Consider the following 27,082-nt stretch of genomic DNA (forward strand, 5'->3'; position numbering starts at 1 on the left):
GGAATGACGACTGACACGCAATTGTAACACTTTTGCACTTTGTAGCACTTTTAGTTCGGACAAATTTGATCGTATACCATATTAGAAATTAGTTATCACTTTCTTAAACGTTGAACAAAAAAATCGTGAGGAAAAATGCAATCAGTTTTTTTAAATTTCAATATTTCAGTAAAAATAAAAACACATTTTAGTTGCGAATAATTTCGAGTGTTAAAATTGGCTTCAGGACAGACCTATGGTGGACTATCCGAAACCCTTTTCTAAGAGACCCGTGCCGGCAATGGAAAATAAGTAAATTTCTTTAAGAATTTTTTCAAATAGCAACCCATACTCGACCAGCAGCGATCACACTATACTATGGCAACATTATTAAACAGTTCCCTCGTACAGTTCCCACTACACATTGTACGTATGTAACAGCCGCTTTTAATTCGTTCTCATCTCCATTCTTAATACCTGAAATAAATAAAATATTAATTAGTATAGCTAATTATTTATAATAAGATAATTATAATCTATTTTGATTCGCGTGCTAAAACGGTCAGCGTAATGTATGAGTATAATCAGCATAAACGTCGAATGATTGGGGCCTCGGTGTTTATTTGTATTTCGTGCATGTGTAACAAGTTGGGGCTGCAGCAGAAAAATCAATAACAATATGCTATCCTATTCTACGAAATTAGGTCATTTTCTTATTGTTTTTAGACTAATATCCCCCACTAGGTTATCTGTGGTAGGGGTGCCGTAAACACGCCACTGAATATGAAAACACCTAGATAAAGAAAAAATGTTTAAAAACATCAATAGCATGATTCAGCGCGCACGTACCGCCATCTGTTGCTATGTGTTTGTAACTCCCACGTAACGCCATCTATTAGCGCGCGATTGAAACTGCACCTAATCCTGTTTGAGCGACTTTCGTAGCGTATTCTCACTGCTACCGCCATCAATTGTTTTGCGTGGCTACGTAACGCCATCTATTAGCACAAGTACCTACACTCAATTCTGCTTGATCGACGTACATTACTTAAACTTACTGCTACCGCCATCTGTCGCCGCGCGTCTTAACTCCCACGTAACACCATCGAGCACTACACCTAATCCTCTTTGAGCAACATATGTTGCGGACAACAATCTATTGCCGCGCGTCGCAAACGTCATCTTACCTACCGTTGACATCTGCTACCGTCACCTACACCAGGCAGTACACGTGGTGGCCTGGGCTGCAGCAGCGACTCACCTGGCGCTCACTCGTCGTGGAACTCCTTGATGCAGAGCGCACACGACCAGGAGCCCTCGGGCGGAGTGTCCAGCGGCGGCGCCAGGCAGTACATGTGGTAGCCGCGGTCGCAGTCGTCGCAGAACAACAACTGATCCTGATTGAGTAAAAAAAATTAAGGATATATTACATTTTAAAATGATTTCAAAGGTGCCAAAATAGTCTAGGTTAGCTAAGCTGGTAGGTGGTAGGTTAAAGGTGGTAGAACTCTCCGTGGTTGGACTCCGGCGGCATCACCGTCACACCTAATAACAGCAGTGTGAAACGCTGCTGTGTTCTGGTTTGAAGGGTGTGGTAAGGGAGACATACTTTTCCCAGGCGTTGCAGCTTAGTCCTTAGGGGTAGCGGCGCATCTCTGGTCGACCTCGGGCAGGTTACAATTGTCCATGGTCGGCAATAGCCACTTACCATCAGGTGGACTGCATGCTCGTCTGCTACTCTCATATTACAAAAAAACCTGATTGTTTCATTTGCTTTTTAGCGCCAAAAATAGTTTATTTTTAATAGATTTAACATCAAAAAAGTTCTATAGTTAATAAATTATTCATACTCACGTCATTATCACTCGTGCCGCAAACCGAACAGCACTTGCATTCGATGCACTGCCAACGGTACTTCCGCACTGACACTATCATGTTCACGGTGAACTGGAGACACGTGGGGTGGCCTGCGGTCATACGCGTGCGCAATTAGAACGGTACCATCGACTTATGTCAAAATATCAAAAAATTATAAGCTTGTTTTAAAGTATTCGGTGCTCGTTACTAAAATAGAATATATATATTGTTATTGGTTGCAAATTTATAGATTTTAGTGGGCAGACCTAATCGTTTTTAAAACGGGTTTTAGATAACTAATATGCAGGTGTTTGTGAAACAGTCCAATAATTTCTTTTTTCCATTGAAATTTAAAATATTATGACAAATCACAACGCAATAATAGGACCATTTCTTAATGTTTTTAATGCTTCATTGCTAATGATGCTAAAACTTTTTTTCAAATAAATCATTTTAATTCAGCGCCCATGATATACGTATTATACAACTCTGTATGTAACGTTTAATCTGCACACACCAATGCAAATGAAAATGAATTAGATCACTTTTTGTACATAATTTGCTACACGACAACTAAATACCCACGCAATCTTAAATAAAACGCTAAACAATTATCAAAAATCCCGTACGATATCTAAATCTCCAACCAAACGAGCATCGAACACTTCAAAACAATTAAATTTTCACAACTGTAAGGCACATATCTCTTACCTTGATCAGATCACGCCATCTTCGCGTCACACGTAAACGAATTTAAAAATTAGACGAAAAAGAACATAGGGGAGTCATGTGCCGAACAATAGTGAAAACAAAAGATTAAAACAACGTTAACATTATTCGAAAACAAAAAAACGTAAACGGCTATTCATAACTAGTTATACAAAAACGTATCACATAATGTATGTATGGAAGTGCTCCACTATTCTTCAGCACAAGCGTAAATAAAAGCCAATCGTGTATGCGTAACTTATACGTTTTAATTCAATTAAATTCAATTAATGGAAATATAAACGAAAATCGTGTACAAAACTAAACAATCAGCGCTTGGAGACTGTCTTAAACTATAATTAAAAAAAAAAACATAATTATTCGCAACAACAGAATAAAAATATAAGTTCAACATATTATATTTTTATTATATCTTTGGATATCGCTATATATGCACTTCCTTACAGCATTTTATGATACTTTGGACTAAGCGAGGGCTATGCTACTGACTGGAGAAGCTTAAATAAAGGCGTTGACGTAACTATTAGAAGCCAGAACAGTGGATGTATGGTACGGGCAACATTGCAACTGTGTCGGTTGCCATATAGTATCTTAGATTAAAAAAACTAAATTTTATTATTGTTGAGAAAAATCATAACAGACTTACTATTACTTTAATGAAACACCTAAAACAATAATACGTAGAGAAAATCATTCTATATAATCTATAATATGTTGCAATATATATAAAACATATTGTTAAGAGCAATTATTTTCACTTTGGGAATTATTTTTGGTTCAAAATTATTACATTTGTATTAACATTGAAATTTCATACAAAAAATAAATGTTTTCATTACATTACTTTTTATTATATTTTACATTATATATTTTACTTTATACAGCTGATTAATACTTCTTTTAAATCTGTTACAACCCTAGTATATTAGTTTTAGCATCAGCGATTGCGTCGATACTGCATCGCTTTTTGACGACTTACTGCGTTCGACCGTAACGAAACCGTGCGTTTATGCGACTGCATTAATGTTCAATCGCATTTTCACGTTCAGTTATTGCATCGATCATCCAAAAGTAGCTGGGCAGTCAAACGTGTGCGGTGTGTTGCGTTTGATCGCTGCGTCTAGCTTCCGAACGCACAAAGCACCTTAAACGTCGATCGCCGATGCTAAAAGTAGCACTTCTATTCGCGCCCTTATATCTCTAACCGACACAATATGCAATGTGCAACACTTAACACATAAACTAAACAATTTCGTTGCATAAAAAAACTAAGACAATATGTTCTTAGAACTTAGATCGACTTAAATACATTGGCCTATTGGCAAATGAACGTCGGATATTAATTTAAAACAAGAATATTTTCTAAAAAGTTGCATACCCATTTGTTTAGCAACTGTTGTGTTACCAGGCAACTTTATAAGAAAAAAATTCTTTCAGTATTAATAATCAACATAATTAAAATGTAACCATGTATAATTATTTTTTGTATTACTAATTCTTCCCCATTATGTTTTTTTTTAAACTTTTTACGACCGTTATCAATAATCAATCCATCCAAACGTTTTAACAAAGACCGACATTTGACAAATACTTCATAATAGAAATTGTATTTCGATCTTTGATAGGCAAAAGGATAGATTGAGTATCAATACCAGGCGCTAATGGTATCATTAACAATACATGTTTTAGATTCCAATATATTTTATTACTTTTTAAATATAAATCTTATATTTTTCAACATATTAATATTTATATAATTTCAGTTAAAAAAACAATTCTCCTTTGTAGCTTATATATCGTATTGTAGCTCTTTTACTCCGGACTATTTGCGTACAATCCGACGTCCATTTGCCATATCAATGTGTAAACACAATAATATTCATAAACACACACAATTGCACATACTAAGGCACCAAATGTAAACAACTATTTATGTAACAATTCAAATACAGCGATCAATAAGTCAACACTTTAGAATTACAATGAAGTCAGTGCAAAAAATCGTCGATTTGCCTTATTTAAAAATACTTTAAAAATGCCAAATAATATATTTATTTTTATATAATATTACTTATATAATATTAGGTGCAATAGACTAATATGCAGTCCACCTGATGGTAAGTGACTGCCACTCATGGATATCTGTAATCAACCCCAGATAGGATTAGATTGCTACCTGAGGTCGGCCACAGACGCGCCGCTACCCCTGAGGACTAAGCTGGAACGCCTCGGAAAAGTCTGTCTCCCTTACCACACCCTTCAAACCGAAACGCAGCAGCGCCTAACACTGCTGTTATCAGACCTCTAACATTTGTCTGTCGTGTAGTTATCGTAAAGTCCGCTAGATGGAAGCACTATCAATGTCGGATTTATAAGGAATTGAAGGCAAGCACTTTTCTCGACTTATTTACACTTACATCATTATAATTTTGAAGTTACATGTATAAATAGCATATACATTTCAACATTAAAGGGATAATAACAAAATCGACTAAGAAACATTCAGATTATACATTTTTAGTTCCGCTCACGAATATATCACAAATTGTATATTTATATCGATACGGAATATACAATACGTTCGCATTGTATCTGGTAACCTACTACTAAACAATATTATGTATCATATTACCTATCTATATCGTTATATATCTATCTTTATATATCTTTCTACAGATATGTAGCAATAAAACTGTCATAATAGAAATATTTAGTGGTACATATTGCATAGGGATATAAAACTAAAAAAGAATATACATAAAAAAAAAACTTAAAAATCACGACAATACTTTAACAACTAGAGGAATGATATAATTTTTAATTAATAATAACGTCAAATTAGTCTTTCTATTAAACTAAAGCTGTGCACACACCTGCGCGTCACGTTTAAGCGACAGGCAACGGTGTGTAAGCCGCGTTACGATTTTAGAAATCTTTGGATTAATTTTAGAATTATTTTATCGCATTTTTAAATTATTGCTTTCATATATTTTCGTTAAAATTGCTTAATGCGTCACCATAATAAGAAATAGTGTTGTGAAAAGTTATCGATTATCGATATAGTTCACTAATTCGATAGTCTCGATACTTGATCGATAATATACAGCATTTTGAATTCTTTGGTCATTAAAAAGTCGACTGACTTAAAAAAATTGAAAATTTTCAAAGTTGCTCATGATTTTGTAACATCGACACACACACAACACTACATAATCAACACATAGTACACACATATAAAACTCGAAGGCACAACTAGAAAGCTCTAAGTATCGTGATACCCTAAAAATAAATTAATTACACTTTGGTAACCCCATACGAATAAAAACTGGCCTATTATTTATTTTTAATTAAATCCTTTCAAAACGAAAAACGAGTAAATAAAAATATGGAGTAACAATCGTATACTGTGGTTATAACAAAGACGAAGGATACAAATAGACTCCGACAAGACATGCATAACAACATGTACTTCTGATATTCTATTGTACTTAAAAATTACAATTCATTAGGAGCCTATTTGTTTTTTGGTCTATGGCATATGATAATAATATATAGTTCAAAACATAATTATGTCTAAAACATTTATATAAAACTCCTAAACTAAATATGATAGCTGTTATTCGAGATTTTCTGCATATATAAACAATATTTTCAACTGAAAAATTCTCAATTCTGGGTTGATTACATAGGATATTTTGGGTAAAAGAGGTGTACTATTTTGTATGTATCAGATACTTTTAGACTGATCAAACATTGGTTACTATAGCTTGAACAACTAGTAGGTAACAGCACAGTAGCTTAACACTGCTTTTATTAGGCAGAAATAGGTGTGGCGGTGGTGCCGCTGGAGTCGAACCACAGAGAGTTTTACCACCTTCAAAACAAGACATGACAAAACAAAATGATAGCTCGTTCATAATAGTAAACAATGTGTAGTTAGTGTTAGACATTAAAAAAGTGTAATATATAAGAACATAATGAAAAATTGCATCATAATCTTGGCTACAAAACTTTGATAAACATATATTGGAAAGACAAATGTTTATAGGGATTTCTTTCTTACATTCTATTGGTAAGGTTGTAGTTCATGATTTAATTATTTTTGTATGTATTAGTACAAAAAGGGACGAGTAATAATACATTTGTTGTGAGCGTTCGTATTAAATTATGTAATGTATTTTAAATATGTACTTTTTTATATACTTCTGTATATTTATGTACTTTTTGTAAAATTGTAGCGTTACTTTAAAAATAGATATGTACTTGGATATGGTATCATGATTTCAAATTTTTCAAAATGGGCTACGACAGTAAATTACCATATGAAATTGAGAAATATTCGGACAAATTCGAAAAAACACACATATTTATATTTTTGTAATAGTACATAATATATTATATTGTTCGGTGCCATTTTATTTCTCGGTCGAAATAGTTAGGGACTCAAAAAACGATATATTATGTTAGTATTGAATTAAATTTATCATTTACAGCGACAAATCTGACTCTTGACTAGATCAACTAGGAATTTCTTGTGTTATTTTGTTAATAATTGCAAGAAAAGTATGAACAACTATTGAATGGTAAAAATATTATTTGAATAAATTTGAAGTAGATATTTTCTGTTGTTGGGAGTCACTTGCCCAGTAGTGGGACATAAAAAAACATTTCAGTACGTCACAAATTACACGACTTTGGCAAATACAAGTCACTTGACAAATTACGACGGATTTTTTTAACAATGTTTTAATTAAATTTAAAAAATTGCAATTTTCACATTGAATAATAAACTAACACATTTTAAAAGCGCAATTTTGACGTACATTCAAAAATGTTTACAAAGGCACACAATTTCGAAAAAGGGAAGACAAATCTACGCCATAATGAACGTATTATGTACCCGCCCATAATACATGCAACATTAATGAGAATACACTCAAATTAAGTGATATTTAATAAAATATAGGCAATTTGGGTTAAATATAGGCGTCTTGGGTAAATTATAGGCAACATGGGTGAATTATAGGCGTCTTGGGTAAATTATCATTTACCCACACTGGCTCATACTTTTTTCATGCTGAAAGAATGTCCTTACCCGACAGGAAAAGCTCATTACCATATATGCCATTATATATTATATATTTTTTATTATTTTTAACATCTATTATTACGAATTTTAGTTATTTTTTCTAATATTGTAACACCATACATTGATATAGGAAGATATTAATTCACTTTTACAATAACATTAAATATAATAAGGGACGATTGTTACCTGTTGGTAACAACTGACTGTAACATTGATAACTGACAATAAAACAATACATTAAAAACATTTGGCATCTAACCACATGATCGCATTGAATTCTCAAAATTCAAAATGGCAACAACATCACAATAGTTTAAAAAAACTACGCCCATAGTTAAGATTAGGATCATCCACAAACATTTGTTCTTATACTTACGACAGATAAGTGCAATCCCCACATAGTGACGTCACATTTCAAATCTGACATTGTCGACCACAGAGCTACTAATAATTAGACATCGGTTAAGTTTTTTTCCCTCCCACCCATCACCATTGGGCAGCGTCGTTTATGACCCAGGCTTCTCTGTTGTGGGGAAATGCCCAGCATGGGGACATAGTATTGCATATAATTTTTCAGACACATTTTGAATTGAAAGTGACGTCACAAAGCCAGTTTAGTCTTCACCCCCTATGCTGTGACATTTCATGGAACCCCCACTTATTTGTATGACCCCATTAACATTTTTTTAATAATATATTTTTTTTTGGTTACATTGTTAAGTCCAATCAATTTTACGAATTAAAATAATATCCACATCAATATATGTATATCTATTAAATATCCTCTAACTTGTCAATTTAAAAATTTGTCAAAACATAACTAAGATAAAAATTTAATATACAGACACATAGAACAATCCAATACATAATAAGCTATGTAAATATTATATAATATTAAGAATCAATATAATAATGAAACGTTATATTTGGCCTATAAAGATTTATATTAAAATTTAAACATTCTAGACTATAATAATAAAAAGATGTATGGAATGTAATTTGATAGAAATTTTGCACGCGAACACCGCGAGACGCCTAGCTATCCAATCCTCTTTGGTAATTACATCGAAATATAATGATTATGAGCAAAACTTGAATACTGGCGACTGAAACTATAGAAATAATGATTAATCATTCAAAAGGTCTTCAACAATGACATAACTGAGATTAGTTACGCACGTTATTATTAATCAATCTATCCTTTGTTTTGTTACCAGAGTCCGAAAATTGACAATTTGTAGTACGCAAACTTATATCTATATATTGTATTTGTATTTTGCATTCCAGAAATTGTCAAGTTTCAATCTTTGGTAGACAGCTAAAATAGATAGATTGATTATTAATAACGAGCTTGAATTGAATATTTAACTTAGATATTGAATTTTAAAAATTTTTATTGTGTAGTTTCATTCGCAGTTAAAATTGTTTTTTGTTTAATTTTAAAATAAAATATTCATAATAGTCGAACAATTTATAGGTATAGTTTTTATTAACTACAATAAATAAATATATGCAATTCATAAACTGCTCTCTTGTAAAATATTACTGTTCCTATGTTATTTTATTACCTTTTATGGGTTATCTGACGATGGGTAGTTTTTAAAACTTTTTTGAAATACTTAAATTTGTATTGCCCCCAAAAATATTCTAACCAACTACCACATAAATCATTATATTTCGATGGGTAAGAAGCAACACATATAGTGAATATTTGTGATGCAAATATAAAAATTTTGTGACAGCTGAAAACACGAAAACAATAGAAATTTGCTGAACCAACCACGGACCGGGAACAGAACCTCACCTCTTTAAAATTAATTTTAAATCTAATTTTCGCACTAAGCCAATGGGTATTTATCACATTTTGACAATTAAGTACGTTATTTTCATGTATCATTCAATAAAATATATTAATTTTTTAAATTTGTAAATTTAAATTGTAAATAATTTGAGGAGGATATTGCAATCTACGCAATTCTAAAATATGAATGATTGTATGTTAAAAGTTAATTCAATTTGTCAAACAAACAGAATGAGTAATTGATCATTCACTCTTACAGTCGTTCACATGACATTATTAGAAATCCATAATGTTCTTATTTAAAATATATAAGAAGTCATGCAAATAATTTTTTATCTAATAATAATTATTATGAATTAAACAAGCTTTTCTATCCATAATTAATTAAATAACCTAGTCCTGTCCCCAATCCGCTAAACCATTCACCAAACCAATCTAATCGACTAATACAACTCGCCGATACTTCCAATACCGATATCGATATCACTATCGATACAAGATAACCGACGATAAGATCACGCGCGTGCTTACGCGTTATGATTCCCATTGCCGTTCACTATAGACACATCAGCGCCCTCTAGCGCGGGGCTCTGGCGGGAGGAGGGCGGGGACACCACTCGCTCTCCGTACTCGTAATTCTGCAGCAGTTTCGTTTGCGTCGCGAACGTATCGAACGCATCAGCTGAATACGTCATCGATGACAGTATTTCCACGACGCCATTAACCTTCTCCCGAAGGTGCCTGTGGACCTCGCAGACTCTATTCTGGAGATGGAAACAGGGCTTCGCGGTGCGAGGTGGGCGTCCGCGGCGCTTACCTGAACGTCCGCAGTCGGAACAACTGACCAGCTGCTCGGGCGTGCCGGTCTTCTTGTTCTCCCTGTCGTCGCCGAGGCAGAAGTCGCAGTAGGGCGATGGTGACGCCTGGTACAAGAAATGATGGGTCAGTTATGATTAGGTAAATGAATTTTTATTAAATAAACATATAAACTATAGAAAGACTGCATTGTATATGTCCACTATTATTAAGATTCAAAGGTGGTAAGACTCCACATGATAGTGGCATCATCATTGAATCTAATTTTCCTCTATAGAAGCCATAATAGTGTTACTGTGTTCTAGCTTAAAGGCTGTATTAGGCTGGCTTAAGTCTCTAATTTTATCCTTATGTGTTATGATTCATTTAAAATTCACAATAATTATATTCTATTTCTACCTTTAAGAAATTAAAATAGGAAAATTAAATAAAGAAGATTTAGATATGAGAAGACCTCCTGATTTATCCAAAACTAGCTATGCGTCTTTGATCAGCTTCAGGTAAAAACTTTTGTTTTATATGGAGTAAGGTAACAGATGTAATTTGGCGGCAGTGAGCATTTTACAATATGTATATCTTATGCTCCTTTTTACATTCAATCTTAAAAAACATTCACATAATATATGTTTATACAGCGGTGTAGATCATACCTTAACCTCAGGCTCCTTGAGGTCGGCAGCGGAGGCCGGCGTCACAACGGGCGCTGCGGGCGGCGCGGCGGGCGGCGCGAGCGGCGCGTGCGCGGAGTCCGAAGACGACGTGTCCGCGGACGCCGGCCGCGGCGGGGGCGAAGCCCTGCGCACGCTCGTCGACGTCGTGCCGGCTGGGTGACAGTGAATGGCGTTAGTAAAACGCTCGATCCTTTGGAATCTTTAGAATCGATGACGATGGAGGATTCATATTTTTCATTAATTTAATGTTTTTTTTTTATTTATTGTATTATAGAATAAGGGTGTATTTCAAGAGTTTTATAATTGTTACATATTTAATTTTCAATCTTATATTCGTTCAATCATAACATAATCAGTCTCCATTCAATTTAATATAATATAAATTAAACTATGTATGTTTTAAAAGAGCAAAGACACAGTAGGATCAGGTAGGTGTATTATAATTGATTGTTGAGAAACATACTTGTATTGGGTGTGCGTGTGTTGGTGAGAGTGTGGCTACTGTGGTATAGAGTATATACACCCGCCGACGTATGGGTCCTTGTACGTGTATGTAGTAGCCTGTAACTACGCGTGTGCGAGTGTGTTACGTGTGTGTGAGTACGTGTATGCGGGCATCGCGCGAGTCGCCGTCGCCGCCCGCGGGTACGCCGGTGGTTCCTGTGTGTCCTGTAGCATGTGTACATCCACTCACCGGCGGCCGCGAGTCCTGTGCGTGTGGGGTGCGACTCACCGGCGGCCACGGCGGGGTTGTTGAGGAACGTGACGTAGCTGTCCTGGTACTCGGTGGCGGGCGGCGGCGGCGCGGGCGGCGAGTGCGCGGCGCGGCTGTCGCGCGAGTCGCCGTCGCTGCCGGCCGCCGCCGCCGCCGCGCCCGCGCCCGTCGGCGGGTCCTTGTGCGTGTGCGTGTAGTGGTATGTCAGCCCGGGACGGGTTTTGTACTTTGCGCCGCACACTGGGTAACATATAGCAGCATATTAGACTTGGTACACTCACACGTTCATCGTCAAATAAAGTAAGGATTATACAGGGTGCTTTTTTATTGGTAAACAGACGGAATAGTGAGGCCACGCTGCATTTTGTACCTTACGCTGCACACAGACTACATAAATAATTTAAAAATTTCGTCACCTATTGTTTCACCGAAATACAAATTAAACAAACAAGTAAATTTAATATGATATTATTCCCGACACTCTTCATAAGATAAGAAAAAATACAATATTGTAATTGTATAATAAATGTACTTGAAAATAAAATACAATTACGTGTCCGTTCTAACGAAATTTTAAAATTCTCACAGTTAACTCTTCAGTTCGGACAGTTTTAAGATTATGAAATATGTTCATCATTCAAATATAATAACACCCTGTATAACCCTATAAAACGATAAAATACACGAAAACCTGTACTCACCGTCCGTGGTGCCTCCACCTGCCTGTTTATCTCCGTCCAAACTATTCATAGTGTATCGTTCGTACATAAAAACAATGGGGAGGTTGGAGGCCTACGTCATCAGAACAGAGCATAGAGGAGGCACCACGACGGCTATCTGAACAAACTGTTGCACGCTGCCATCCAATAATTATCCGTCATCAATCAATACCTTGGTTAGCAAAATAAATTCAATATATACGAACGCTTTTTAATCAACCTGTATAATTGAATTATTCGAGAACAAAAGTTTTCGATTGATTTTAAATGGAATCTAAGACCTATGCTACACGTTGATTGTTAATATGGCATATTGAGAATCGGAATAATATAATCGAATCATATAGATTATTCGGTAGTCAAGAATGACGTCATCACTTCTAAAGCAAGCGCGTTTGTCAAAAACAACGATAAACTATCTTATTTTAGTTCATTTAATGAATGAACGAAATGACTCATTCCCTATACGCCATATTAACACATTAAGTGTGAGTGAAATAGATATACCCTATTCTAGTATAAGGTTGATTTTAAATCAAAGCGTTCATATACACTTTAATACTGACGGCCCGTCGTGATTGGTCTATGTTCAGTTCTAGAAGACGCAGGCTCCGGGGGATTCGTTTGATTGATGACTTCAAATCAGTGGATCTGGCCTCTGCTTACATTCAAATAACATCCGAAATCTCTCGGCGGGGACATGTAGACAACTGCGTTTATCAGGATGTAGTAACAGAATAGACTTAGTTTAAATAACAAAACATATTACAATACAATAGTATAAATGCTGACAGTAGTCTATTGTAAGATCAACCGAAACAACATTTAATATTAGCGCAGCGTTACAAAATAGTCATAGGAGGCATTTTTTTAAATTAAATATTGACATATCAATCTTCTATTATATAAATATTTAAAAAATGGAGATCGGTAACGTTAGCAAAAAATGACAAACAATATAAAAATTGGCAGATCTTACAATAAGGCTACAACATAAAAATATATTTATTCACACACATTTTCTGTACAATATAAAATTAACCATCTAAAATATACAAAATTATATTACTGCCTATTTTATATAAATATTACATAAATATTTTACATATATCAACATTCTACACCTGATATTACAGTTGCCTATTTGTACCCAGAATAAATCAACAATATATCCATAATTTAAAAATATAAAAACATAAGATCCAACATTGAAAGTCCAATCAAAACATTGTCATCGCGCACAAAAATAAACAAACATACATTGGATAGTTTTATTTCTTATTCAACATAAATATTTTTGTATAAATTCATAACAATCTTTGGGTGCTATTAATAGTTTGGATCAAATGGTGCATCTCCTAGCGAGGGCCGCTTGCGACTGCGTCATGCTTATAAAAAATCGCACCCATTTACATAACATAAAAAGATAAAAAATTAAAATTTCTCGAATTGCCCGAAAAACTGTAAAAACATTCCTATAAAAACACCAAGGCAACATTACAGCTTCATCAAAATATATTGAAAATTTAATCGATTTTCGATTTCACGTTTCGAATCAACCTGTATATAAAACTTCACAAATACGCAGCGTCGCTAGAAAATCCACCATGAGAATAACATCAAGTTCCCTAATACTTCACTGCTTCACCGTAAATACAATAAATAATGATTACCGTTAGCCAAATATATCAATTAACATAATAATTAAAATACAATGACTAAAATTTTATTTTTCGTTCGTTGCGTGCACATTCCGCGTTGTTAATTTTATTTTACAACCAAAAAAAGATCACACCGTTATAAATGATGATACAAACTAAATCATTACATTAAATACCACTTTTAATATACAGGGTGTTTCAGATTGCAAGTTCAATTTTCTAGAACAGAGTATTTAATAAGATGTAAAAAAAATCTCATTATTTTTTTAACGTAAAAAAAACAAACCACATACTTCATTACGAGACACAGCTCAAAATTTCATTATATTCATACGACACATTTTATTATTTCACATTCGGGATCCTAGGGTCAAAAACTATTTAAAAAAATCGGAATAAACGACCACCCTGTATAGAAAAACCTATTTCGTATAATCATAAATTTTTACAAAAAGTCTAAAAAATTGCTACACAACAAATAAAACGCAATCAATATTAAAATGTCCACATTACATTAACAATACTGTAATTTCATAATAAATATTTCCTAAACATTGTGATGCAAGTGTTTTATTTCCAAAAAAAATAAAAATATACCCTTTCCCCTTTTAGATACCAACATTAGAATTAGTTTCAATGTAATGGAAGACATAACTTTCCTCTGGCCAAATATACATTTTCAAACACTAATTTGCCGACATTCCAAAATGTCGAAATATGATTGGCAATATGGAGAAATGCAATATGAACACGAATCATATTGCAATTGAGAATGTTAACGGCTGTTGATGATGATACAATCAAAGGCAATATTTATATTAGATTATAAGTCACCATATTGCTATCGTAAATGAGTGAGAGTTTATGCCAAACAGGCGGTTGATCGCAAAATTACCACAAATCAGGCCCATATTAGGCAATATGAACCAGAAAATATTACACAGTTAAAAATAAACAACAAAATAAAATATAATTCGAGTCCATTTGAAGGTGGTAGAACCCTTTGTGGTTCGACTCCGGCGGCACCACCGCCACACCTATTTCTACCTAATAACAGCAGTGTTAGGCGCTGCTGTGTTCCGGTTTGAAGGGTGTGGTAAGGGAGACAGACTTTTCCGAGGCGTTCCATCTTAGTCCTCAGGGGTAGCGGCGCATCTGTGGCCGACCTCAGGTAGGAATATCAAATCCTATCTGGGATTGATTACAAATGTCCATGGGCGGCAGTAGCCACTTACCATCAGGTGGACTGCAAGCTCGTCTGCTACTCTGATATTATAAAAAAAAAAAAAAAAATCAGTGAATCAATCACATTTCAGCAACTTACAATCCGCATCATGACTCACTAAATATGTGTTAAGTATTATTGGGATAAACATTTTGGTTCAAACAGCACCAGTAAGTTACGCATGGATAGCGAATAATATCCATACTTGAAAATTTGCCTTTCACCTCAAAACTATTGTATTTAAAAAAACAATTTGAATTTACCAATCACATTTCGACATTAAATAACACATTTTTTTAACTCATTTCAAAACATCCAAATCCAAATTTCGAACACAATTTTCACCGTAAACAACGCAGGTTCGTGTCTCGCCATAAATTTTTATTACACTCCATATTTTGCCTACTATAATTTTATAAAAATAATGTCAATTTATTTACTATTCAATACTTCATTTCATTTAAAATTTGAACATCGAATAAGTTGAAGAAATTGAACGCTGACGCTGAAGAATCACTGACATTCTCGCTATTGATTCGTGCATGATGCATATAAACTTATCTGCATATGCGAGGCTGTATTCAGTGTAATGCACGCATGGAATAGAATGCCGGTTTGATTAAGATACGTATTTATACGGTAATGGTTCAAGTAATGGTATGCGATTACTGTCGCTTATAGATTTTATAACATCATTGGTGTCATTATTGTATCGCCGGCTCTTTAAGTTTAAGGCATTTGGAAAAGCCTCTGATTACATCAAACACATCTTGTGTTCGGTGAAAATACGAGAACAACTTTGGCACATACAAATAGTGCCTACATAAAACTTTAGTCATTGCTAGAAGAAATTACACGACGAATTGCCTATTTACTATTACGAGAAGTGAAATAAATAGAACTATCACAGACACATGAGTCATACACATTCAAAACCAATCAGTGCTCAGATATATAGTAATAATTGTGATAAAAAATGTGATTATTTCATAAGAATTCTTTAGAATAATGATAGATAGTATGGTCTAGGGGCACGGGTGACCCAAGTTTAGTTAGTATTACTTAAAAAATGCCGCTAATTTCACTAAAGCTTATATGTATTTCGAAATGTAACACAGCGAGTCGTCCAAGGCATAATTTTATTAGAGATTTTCAATGAAATATAATTCGTAAAATTATATAACAAGTATGTCCAGGCCAATCGGCAATTATTTTTATTTTTGATTACCACGCTCAACTAGCCAACTTATGAAAATTTATCGTGGTTTTTATTAAAAATTATCAAGCAATCAAACCACGTATCTACAGATGGTAAAATCATTTTTTGCCATCATTTATGATACATTGGTGGCTTACGTTTCCAGTCTTCTAGGAAGAATGTTATCTATAAGAAGTATTTCTTTGCCTTCATTGATAGACGTGATATTACGTCAAGTGATATTCTTCTCATTAATTTTTTTTGGACGAAACACTGAAGATTTGCTATATTTCCAGTTAAAATTCTACCAACTCGGATCACCCGTACTATGCACTACAAGGATATAACAAGTACTGAATAAGTATACTCCATCATCACTTATTATTAATAAAATATTAAAATAAAACTGTTAACCTTCAAATTTCCATTGTTTAACTACTTAAAAATCTATTTCTTTATTCAAGTATACTATGAAATAGCTATTTTATAAGGATGCTTTTTTATTTCCAAAATTTTATATTAATGTATGAACAAAGTGATGATTTAGTATCCATTTCAATACTTTGATAACAATAAAATATATCTAAAGCTAACCTACACAAAAAATATTACAAATAACAGTGCTGTACTTGGATTTTTAATTTGAAAAACAATTTTGACATTTATAGACGCAAATTAGTTTAATTGTTTGTTGCAACTATTTTAATTGTTATCTATATGTCGGAGCAAATACAGCAGTTCTCCTATCATAAAATGAAATGATTAAACACCTGAGGTAAAACTACCTGCATCTTAAATAGGAAAACAAGTGCACGTGTGCCGGTCCTATAAAAAGGGCCGTACTGGCGACATCGAGGCATTACTGCTCGATCTGTGGAACAGTACGGACCTCCTTAGGACGTCGTTATGCTGCCCGAAGGATAAACGAAGCTCAACAATTCTGGTGTGGTTTGCTTTCGAAGGGTTGTAACATAAGTCGTCACCAACATTACAATAATTGTGTCGTCAGCGGTGCTGACGTCACGCCTTTTAACCTCTTTTACTCCGTTATATAGAATATTTCTATAAAATTTTGATCAAAAATCACAAAATGATTCCTAAAAATATCGATTAATAATCATTACAGATACTATAAAAAGTCATCGGTAGGGACGTAAATTTACGTCCCACCTCACATAATGGTCGTATTTAAACGTCAAATTTGAATTTCGAATCAAAAACTCGAGTACACGCTACACACGTCCAAACAATCTGTACAAATTGTGGCAGTGGCATTATAGCTATTACTCTTCACTAAATTTACTTGGTGTTTCGAACATTCCCCGACGTAACAAAACGTCTTAACGCGAAAACTTTGAACTTTAGTTATGTAATTGACACAAACTCTCGTTATCTCACCGTGAATAGAAGGGTTAGGTAGCATTAAGAATAATTACAATATTGGAACACTTATTAGGTTATAAGGCCAAAATGTACCCGGCCGTTACGATGGCACATAGCTGTGGTGCTGAAGTTAACGTAATGACGTGATTTTACGTAACCCGTTACATTTTGTAGTCAGTCCCTGAATGGATGACCACTAGAGAAACTTTTACGATCGGTTCCGTACCGCTGTGATGTTGAACAATATATTATGAACATGTCAATAGTTCTCAGAAGACTTCACCACCCGTTATCAATAATCAACCTATCCAATATTTTGCCTACTAAAGATCGATATTTGAACATTTCTGTCCCCTAAAAAATGTCGAATTTAAATGGATCAATCTCGTAAAAATGGATAGATTGATTATTAATAACGGACGTAAAATTTCCAAAAGTGAAGTTGTCAGTAAAATCGACCTGTTTACCTTTATAGTTTCGTCATTTATAATTATTAAACCAAGCGATTCAACGTATGCCCTATGTACCAAAATAACAGCCGGCTACCACAAACAATAAATAAAAAGATAAAAGTAACACTTAGCAACTGACCACTAATAGATAGAAGATTAAAACGCTAAAAATGTTTAAAAGTAAACGGATACTAGTACAATAAGTGGTTTCAACAATGCACAAAACTAGCTCTAGAACACAAAAATCTAAGACTGCGTTACTAAATTGCAATTTTGCCATACATACTTTCGAAAAAGATGTACATATTTTACGAGTTTATATCTTCGTATTTGTCGCAAAACAGCAGTTCAGACACAGTACAACTGTAGTCTAGAGGCTATGTTAGTTAAGATCGGCTTCAAAAACATAATGGAGAGGATAGTGCCACTGGTGTTTGACGTGTTACATTTTGAAGTCATTTTTTGACAGTTTTCGTCAGTGACACTATCGACCCCCCACCATTATCGGAAATCCAAAACTGTTTTAAAACTACACAAAATCGAAAATGGGAGTTACATTACAACGCTTACATAACGCTATTTACGACTACAATGAAATAACTAATTAACATTGAACACTATTTAAAAATTCCTAAAATATAATAAGAAACTAAGTTTAGTAGTAATATGATAGATATAGAACACAACGGTTATCTTTTGGACATTTTTTGACACACACATTCAAAACGTACGCGTACGCGGCACGCACACGTTCGCACGTAAATCGATGTGTAATTTCGAAAATCGGCCTAATTAAATGCGTTCCGCTAATTCACTAGGAAAATTTAAAACGATCATGAGAAGCTTAGGACGTGAAAATATAGAAGATCGCCATCATTGCATGCATCAGTCGGGTCTTAGGGCGGTTACACATGCATTTGCGAATTAGAAATGCATGCTGAACAAAATGTATGCACGAGCATGACCAATTTTCTTAAGACTACGTCAGTCAGAGAAACAACTAAATGACATTCTTTCAATTATTGACGCACTTCGCTTGTAGTTTTAACTATAATTTTAAAAGAACGACACTGATTTTGACAGGATGTTTTTTAAATATATTTTTCTTAAATCCTATACATAACACCCCACTTTTATAAACAGAGGACGTGGGAGAAAGATGAATTATATTATCCATCATTAAGAAGCTTACGCAAGTATTAAAGACGCATAATCATGCCCATGCGATACACACTTTATGCATGCACGCAGTACGCAGTTGCATGTGTAACCCCCATTAGAATCCATCACCTAAATTGTCTAAAAACTATCATTTAATCAATAAGTTGTTGAATATTCCTTGAGATTCTTACTAACTAATATTATACACGTACGTACAGACATACACAACGATTAAAAGGCATGTTTGCGACTCGTCACACCAGCTATACTTCATTGCCTCTATTGCGGCAAACACAACTCGGATATATGAAAAAGTCCCAATCTTTTTGAAACTAGTTCTTCTCTAGTACTGTTCGCGTGGTCTAAAATCTCGAACAAATTACTTGACGCTCCAAACCTCTACATTCGATTTCATATGTTTGATACAATTTGGAAGTGAACATTCTATCCACACGTTTGAATTTGTGACAGTTTGTTGAAGTTTGGCAAGTATGTGGAAGGGTCATAATTTTAAACCCAATTTGACTGTGTAAACAACAACAATTTTTACATAATATATTTGAATATTAATCATTTTATTTAAATTTTAAAATCCGAGTTGTGTTATCTGCATATAATTATTCTAATCCATATTCTTTACTATATCATCCTACTAATCCATTCTTACGGGCAAAATTTTCTCTAAAACAGGCTCCTGTAATATTTTCTATGACGTTTACCGTAATATAGCAAATATTTGCATATCCTCTTATAGCACTTTGTAAATATAACCAGCGCAGTCCGACTGAAGTATCGCTTTGGCCAAAACCTATGGTAGTTTCGGCCAGGACCAAACGAAGTTCTGTCCAAAACCAGAATAAATGTAGGCCGAAAACTTATTACTGTAACTATAAATTTAATGAACGATACAACCAAATAGTGGTTGCTTTAAATATCTAGTATGCTGCTATATTAATATTACTTGAATAATTATTATTAGTCAAACGTAATTTAGTTTTATTTTTATTCGGTTGCAAAGTTGCAAACTCTTTCTTAATTTAATAAATTATGTAACATATAACTGCATTAGGACGACGCAAAATAATGCATATAATAAAATTATTGGTATAGCATCTATATAAACTCCAGCAATTCTTATAAGATTCTAATTATGACAGATTTTTCTTTTTGGTCTTTCGGCTTTCGTCCGAATTTGGGCCGGCTAAGTATATGGTTACGGCTTTGGCCAAAGCGAATCTACATTCGGACACTAATAGCAAGTAGCATTCAAGCGTACAACAAACATTAAACATAAAACGTTATGTATGTACGCATAAATGCTACTAAATCTCAAACATAAGCCAATCTACTAACGCCATTTCACTAAAATCCAATTCGTTTCCCTGCACTATGTAAAAATTATGTATTAATTATTCATTATATTATATAAAATGTATGTATCTATTGCTTACGTAAGTGATATATTTTTTATAACGGTACGAGAATATTTCAAAGCAAATTATTCGATATTGCATTTGAAAATGGCAATGTTGCCAAATATTGAATTCAATATTCAACAATATCAATATGGCCAATAGCAATCGTACTTCAATAACCTCAATAATTGGTATTGCTGGATATTAAACTCAATATTGTGCAATATTGCCACTCTCGAACACAATATCAAATAATTTGAATTGATGCATTATTTTCTATAGTACCATAACAACGCACGGTCACCATATGCACGTGAATCTAAAATAAAAACATTATAACAACCTAGCTCCCTTATCGTGTGTGTAAAATTTATATACAGTGCCTTTTTAAAAATATTTCTCATATATCTCTCTAATGAATAACCTAGCGTTTCTAGTTCAGGATACAATTTTAATGCGAGGACTACATTACTTATATAGTAAAAGAGCCCAATATAAGACTACCTTTACCGAGCCCGTTAAAGGATGAAACTTTTTTATATAAAATTAAATATTTCAAAAAGTATATTGCAAATGGGTTGACTAAAAAAATTCAGTCGAGAATATGATTTTTTATTAAACATTTCACTGGTTTCATTAATAGAAAAATTACATACTATTTATTATGAAAGAATATATAAAATGCAATCGTTAGGTTAACTATTTTTTCCTGTCATAGACCTTGGATAGGCCAACTTGTTTACCTGTCTATACCCGCTTACCCAAGGGTTGTGACAGGAAAAGAATAGTCAACCTAATATTTGCATATGCTTTCGATTGGTACGTAATTTGTCCTTAAATCAGACCAGTGAAATGTTTAACAAAAACATTTTTGTTTTATTTATAAAAAAATATATTCTGCACTGTAATTTATTAGACAACCCAGTTGCAATATAATTATTGACATATTTAATTCGACCTAAAATACTTTTCATCCATTAACCAACTCGATGATGGACCTCTTATATCGGGATCTTAGACCAATAGATTTTAGATTCACTTGCATATTCATTCTGGTGTTCAAATCCTATAGTGATTATTGAGCAAAAAACTGTCGTTTTCATGTGGCTACATGTCCGTATATGATTCTAAAATTTCGTATTGCACATCAAACTAACGCACATAAGCTCTTGATATGGTCTATATATTGTAAAAATTAAGGAATACAGGACTCCACCCGTACACACAAATAAAAATTTAATAAGTTATTTCCAAAGTATGTTTTTTAACCGATGTTACGTAAAATAAAATGAAAATGTCTCCTATATCTAAACTACTGAGCTGATAAGGAGCTAAACTTTAATGCAATAAGATTTTGCCATGAGGGCTTTTTCAACAAAAAATAGTTATGCTATGGCGTTACAAAGAATTTGGATGATACATTCTACACCAACTATAAATAAATAATCTAGTATAACAAATATTAGACCAGTCCAATAAATAACAGATCGGGCTAATAAATAACAGACCAGTCCAATAAATAACAGATCGGGCTAATAAATAACAGACCAGTCCAATAAATTTCAGACCCTTCTAATAAATAAAAGACCAGACAAATAAATTTAATTTAAGACCAGTCGAGCAAACATACTGTCTTGCCCTTTAGTGGGTAGAAAAAAGGGTGGAGTCCTATTTAGGGTTGACATACACAACCTGGACAAACATACTGACTTCACAACGATGGGATAAACGGCCGTGAGACCCTATAAAAGTTTTACTGCTGGATAAGGCCCTTATGTGATAAAGCCTTATCTAAATTTTCATAAGAATCGATTCGTCGTTTTATAATGCACTTTGTTTAACATAAACTTAATATATAATTACTATTAAGATTATTTACTGAACAATTCACAAAACAATGGTATACAAATTACCATGTGTCAGTTGACAAATAATTTGAAAATAATACAAATAAATAACAAAAATGTGTTGGAATTTAAATTTTTTTTTTGATAATCAATTAAATTTTACATTACATAATATGACGTAAGCTGCCAAGCAAAAAGTAATTTTCAAAACAATTTCAATTGTATGTAAATATAAATAATAGCATTTTTATTTATTCTTTTTATTCTAAACTAAATAAAAAATTCCGCGTTCAAACAAAAATTTCAAGTGGTGAGAAAGTTCATCAAAATTTGTAAAAAACAAAAATTTCAAGAGTGAATTTTAAATTTTCAGTCCAATAAAAGTCTAAGTGGCACGAACAACTCGAAATAAAGTCAATAGATAATTACTTTCCTTTCTTAAGTCAGTCAAAAAGATTAACATAAGCTTTTCACTTGGCATCTCACAAACACCGAAGACAAAACAACCAAACTCGAATATAGTAATATCGAATGAAGATAATATGAGACCTTACTGACAAAGTTTGCTGGATAAATGGGGCCAATTTAAATAAATAAGACTTTTGATAAATAAAGCCCAACGGATATAGGATATGGTTGACAAATGAGGCCTTAGTTGATAAAAAAAAGGCTTGGTTAACAAATAAGGACCATTTGATACATAAGACTTAGTTGACAAAAAGGCCCAGTTGATAAATAAGGCTTGGTTGACAAAATAAGGCCCAGTTGATACATAAGACTTGGTTGACAAAGGCCCAGTGGATAAATAAGGTTTGGTTGACAAAAAGGCCCAGTTGATAAAAGGCTTGGTTAACAAATAAGGCCCAGTTGATACATAAGACTTGGTTGACAAAAAGGCCCAGATGTAAAATAGGACTGTAGATGCATAAGGCCCAGTTGATACATAAGACTTGGTTGACAAAGGCCCAGTGGATAAATAAGGTTTGGTTGACAAAAAGGCCCAGTTGATAAAAGGCTTGGTTAACAAATAAGGCCCAGTTGATACATAAGACTTGGTTGACAAAAAGGCCCAGATGTAAAATAAGACTGTAGATGCATAAGGCCCAGTTGATAAATAAGGCTTTGTTGACAAAAAGGCCCAGTTGATAAATAAGGCTCGGAGACTAGTGTCTCCTCCTGGAGGACTTACGTTCGCATCCAAACGGCTTCTCTCCGTCGCCGGGCACCTCGTACGGTAGCGTGCCCTGACCGGCCCTTTTGCGACCTCGACCCTGAAATGAGGTAAGTTTTGTTAAAACTAAAACATATTTTTAACTGTTTTTTTTAATATAAATTGGACGTATTAAATATTAGGTTTGTCCGCACCAGGGCTAGTACGTTCTGAAGTTCTTGCTAGCAGTCATACAATTTGCTATGGCGATGCGATACATTTTTATATTCAGAGCGGACTAGCAGGTTTTACGCGGACTACACGTGATTTCAAATAGGAAATATTCTGTTATCTATCTATTGGTTTCTCTGGTATCATTGAAGGATGTTAGGTGGTGGGAAGGATGTTGGTGAAGGACATTAATTCTTCAAGTTATGGGGCTAATATAGCTTTATTTATAAAGTAGCTGATTGTTCTGAGCCATCTCTTGTAATGACCGGCAACAATACCTCCCATATAAGTAAATAAAGCATTGTGCGCACTCACTGTCCTTCCGAACTTTGCTAGTGTTGTCATGTAGAAACATCGCAAATATCTCTATAATTAAATACTATACTATCACAGACCACTCTACAGCGTGTATCACCCGGCTGCAACACCTCTCTCACATATCTCTAAGAATAAAGCGGCGCGCATACTCAACGTCCTGTCGCTGCACACACATAAGGTGGCGCACAGACTCACCGCCCTGCCGGGCTTCGTGGGCCACTCGGTTACAACACGTCTCCCACCTCTCATGTCTAAAAATATAGCGGCGCGAACACTCACCACCCTGCCGCGCTTGGCCGGCGTGTCGTCCGGCCGTCGCGCGAGCCTCCTGCCGCTGCACACACATAAAGCGACGCACACACTCAGCGCGTTGCCGCGCTCCGTGCACTCTGCCACTCAGCTGCAACATCTCTCTCGCCATTCATATGTCTAAAAATAAACCAGCTCGCACACTCACCGCCCTGCCGCGCTTGGCCGGCGTGTCGTCGGGCTGCGACTTGCGCGTCCGGCCTCCCCGCGAGCCGGGGCCCGCGGGCGCTGCGCCCCGCCGCTTGCGCCTGTTCGCGTACGTATCGTCGTAGTAGTCCTCGTCGGACTCCGCCTCGGGCTCCTCGCCAGTCTCCATCTCCTCTATCGCCAGCTCATCGTAGAACCACTCCTGGAATGGATATTTTTGAAGTTAATCAAACGTTTTAGCAGAAAAATTAAGTATTATATTTAGTTGTGGTCATTAAGTCTATGCTTCTAGAAAGGACAGATAATTTGACAGTGTTCATGGGTTAAACTTTAACCCACTTTAACCGACTCCACAGGCTCTTGCAAACTTTTCTTAAAAATACAGACAGAAGAAGACACACCATATAACAAAACCATTCACATAGAATAAGTATAATATGTAATGAAACCACTATCTTACTTAGCCTATTTATGGTAACTAAAGCATCTTTAAGGAACACTTATATTGACCAAGAGTTGAAGGTACGCTACATTGTATTGTATGTAAAAGTGAAATAAAAATTTTACTTTTGGATCATCCTTAGCAGCTGTCTGTGAACCATCCCTGCTGTCTTCACCGACTAGAGCGTCCGGCACTCCAGAACTGTTTTCCCCTTCACCGGCGTTGTCTGCTGCGTCCAGTGCACTCCAGCCCCATCGTGATGTTGACATCGTGAGGTACGGTCTTCGTGCTTTGCGCCATCTGAAATATAAGATACATTACAAGTTAACAACTGTTTGTATGTACTGGTTAATATTACTTTAAGAATAATTAAGTTTAAATAATTTCTTTGCAGTGTTTTATATTGTGACCTTAAATTTAATCAAGTGAAACTTTTTTAATAAAAAAAGAACCTTAACTTTCTGTTCTATCTTATAACAGTTTTAAATAAATATTTGTTGTTTTTAACCTACAAAACTAATCCTGCTCGAAATACACTTTCAGGATAATACTAATGACGAAATAAAGATTGCCTTTTATAAAAATACCTGCCACTATGGACTTTATGTATGGAATACTCAATATATTGATAGTTTCAATGATTTATACAAAGGTGGAACCAAATGGACCTGTTTCGAGGAACCAACCTTTGTGAAGGATATGTGTAGACCTGGCCCTCTCTGGCTCCGGGCATGCGCTGCTTTCTCGTCATGAACAAGTTGCTGTGACTCTGTGCAACACCTGGAAATAAATAAAAGAAAAATTCCATCTGTTCCTTAATTTTAGTTTTTGATCTGTAAAAAATAAACGCTTCAAACTTTTAGATCTCCACCAGGATTCCGTGTTATGGTGAGAACTAATGGAGTTTTTGTTTCCGTTCCGTCGCGGACGCGAAATCGCAACACACGTAAAAGTATGAAAATGTAGTTAAATGAATGTTAGTTTACAAGTTTTATTTTTAGCGTGCGCGTTGGTGTACTGAATGAGTGTAAAGAAGGCTCCGCGAGTTCTCACTTTCGAGGGTGCTTTCTTTGAACACAAAACAAGCATAACAAGGCAGATATGACACTCCCAAAATTCACTATGATAACTATTTTCTACAATAAAATATCAAAAAGATAGTGCTTTTTGAAATTTGTTAGTTTTCATGTTATCCCCAGTATTGTTTACGGGACATTCTATGGAATAGGTGTCCTCTCAAAATAGTTCAAAATATTAAGGGGTGGATGCTTATAAACAATGTCGGTACTCAATAATACAGTTACATACCAGTCTGTGTGTCGATAAACGGTATTCGCATCCGCCTTTCCGCACATAGCCTCGAGTTGAACGTCGAGGAGTTCTCGATAAGTTCCTTGTAACTCGAGTCATTGAGGAAACTGCAAAAACATGGCCATATAAACACGCATTACAAACCACCGAATAACACATGAAATCACAAAAATGTACGTCACATGTTTACACAATTTTCTTAACCACTTTAATATATACCATTTTCCAAGTATTGAACACAAACCTTTCTATTTTGGCTAAATTAGACGGATTTACAATTTGGATCTCCGCGGCCGCCATTTTATTAAGCAGACGCTAGCGGCTAGACGGCTAGATCGATGACGTCGTACGTCATGTTACGTCGCGGATTACTTCCGGATTGTATTGCTATCACCGTAACTAATCGGAATATTTAACTCACATTTATAATTTACCTACAACGTATAAAAATATACA

At 34.7% G+C, this 27,082-nt stretch overlaps 1 protein-coding gene across 2 annotated transcripts; it reads right to left on the bottom strand.

Annotated features, from left to right (window-relative positions):
- d4 (double PHD fingers d4) lies at positions 1 to 27,002 on the bottom strand. Of its 2 annotated transcripts, none has more exons than XM_073092078.1 (12): positions 26,871 to 27,002; positions 26,624 to 26,733; positions 26,002 to 26,095; positions 25,441 to 25,615; positions 24,875 to 25,075; positions 23,908 to 23,989; positions 11,676 to 11,897; positions 10,922 to 11,094; positions 10,273 to 10,378; positions 1,834 to 1,946; positions 1,241 to 1,376; positions 1 to 456 (listed from the first exon to the last, which is right to left on the bottom strand). In XM_073092078.1, exons 1-11 carry the CDS (start codon positions 26,924 to 26,926, stop codon positions 1,248 to 1,250), a joined length of 1,461 nt encoding a protein of 486 aa, XP_072948179.1. In that variant the 5' UTR covers positions 26,927 to 27,002; the 3' UTR covers positions 1 to 456; positions 1,241 to 1,247. The 2 variants fall into 2 exon arrangements, with proteins under 2 accessions (XP_072948179.1, XP_072948178.1); XM_073092077.1 differs by having other exon boundaries at positions 11,637 to 11,897.
- Between the last annotated feature and the right edge of the window lie 80 nt (positions 27,003 to 27,082).

Source organism: Epargyreus clarus, unplaced genomic scaffold, assembly GCF_041222505.1.
Source record: "Epargyreus clarus isolate Ecla_fem2 unplaced genomic scaffold, WU_Ecla_fem_2.2 ptg000035l, whole genome shotgun sequence".
Classification (NCBI taxonomy): domain Eukaryota; kingdom Metazoa; phylum Arthropoda; class Insecta; order Lepidoptera; family Hesperiidae; genus Epargyreus; species Epargyreus clarus.

Excerpts from the sequence above, each read along its gene's own strand:
- d4 (XM_073092077.1), bottom strand. The coding sequence starts at position 26,926 with ATGGCGGCCGCGGAGATCCAAATTGTAAATCCGTCTAATTTAGCCAAA. Across the intron at positions 25,076-25,440 it reads CTGCTAAGGATGATCCAAAA|GAGTGGTTCTACGATGAGCT; the intron begins GTAAAATTTTTA and ends TATCCATTCCAG. Across the intron at positions 10,379-10,921 it reads TCAAGGAGCCTGAGGTTAAG|GCGTCACCATCGCCCTACTG; the intron begins GTATGATCTACA and ends TTCTTGTACCAG.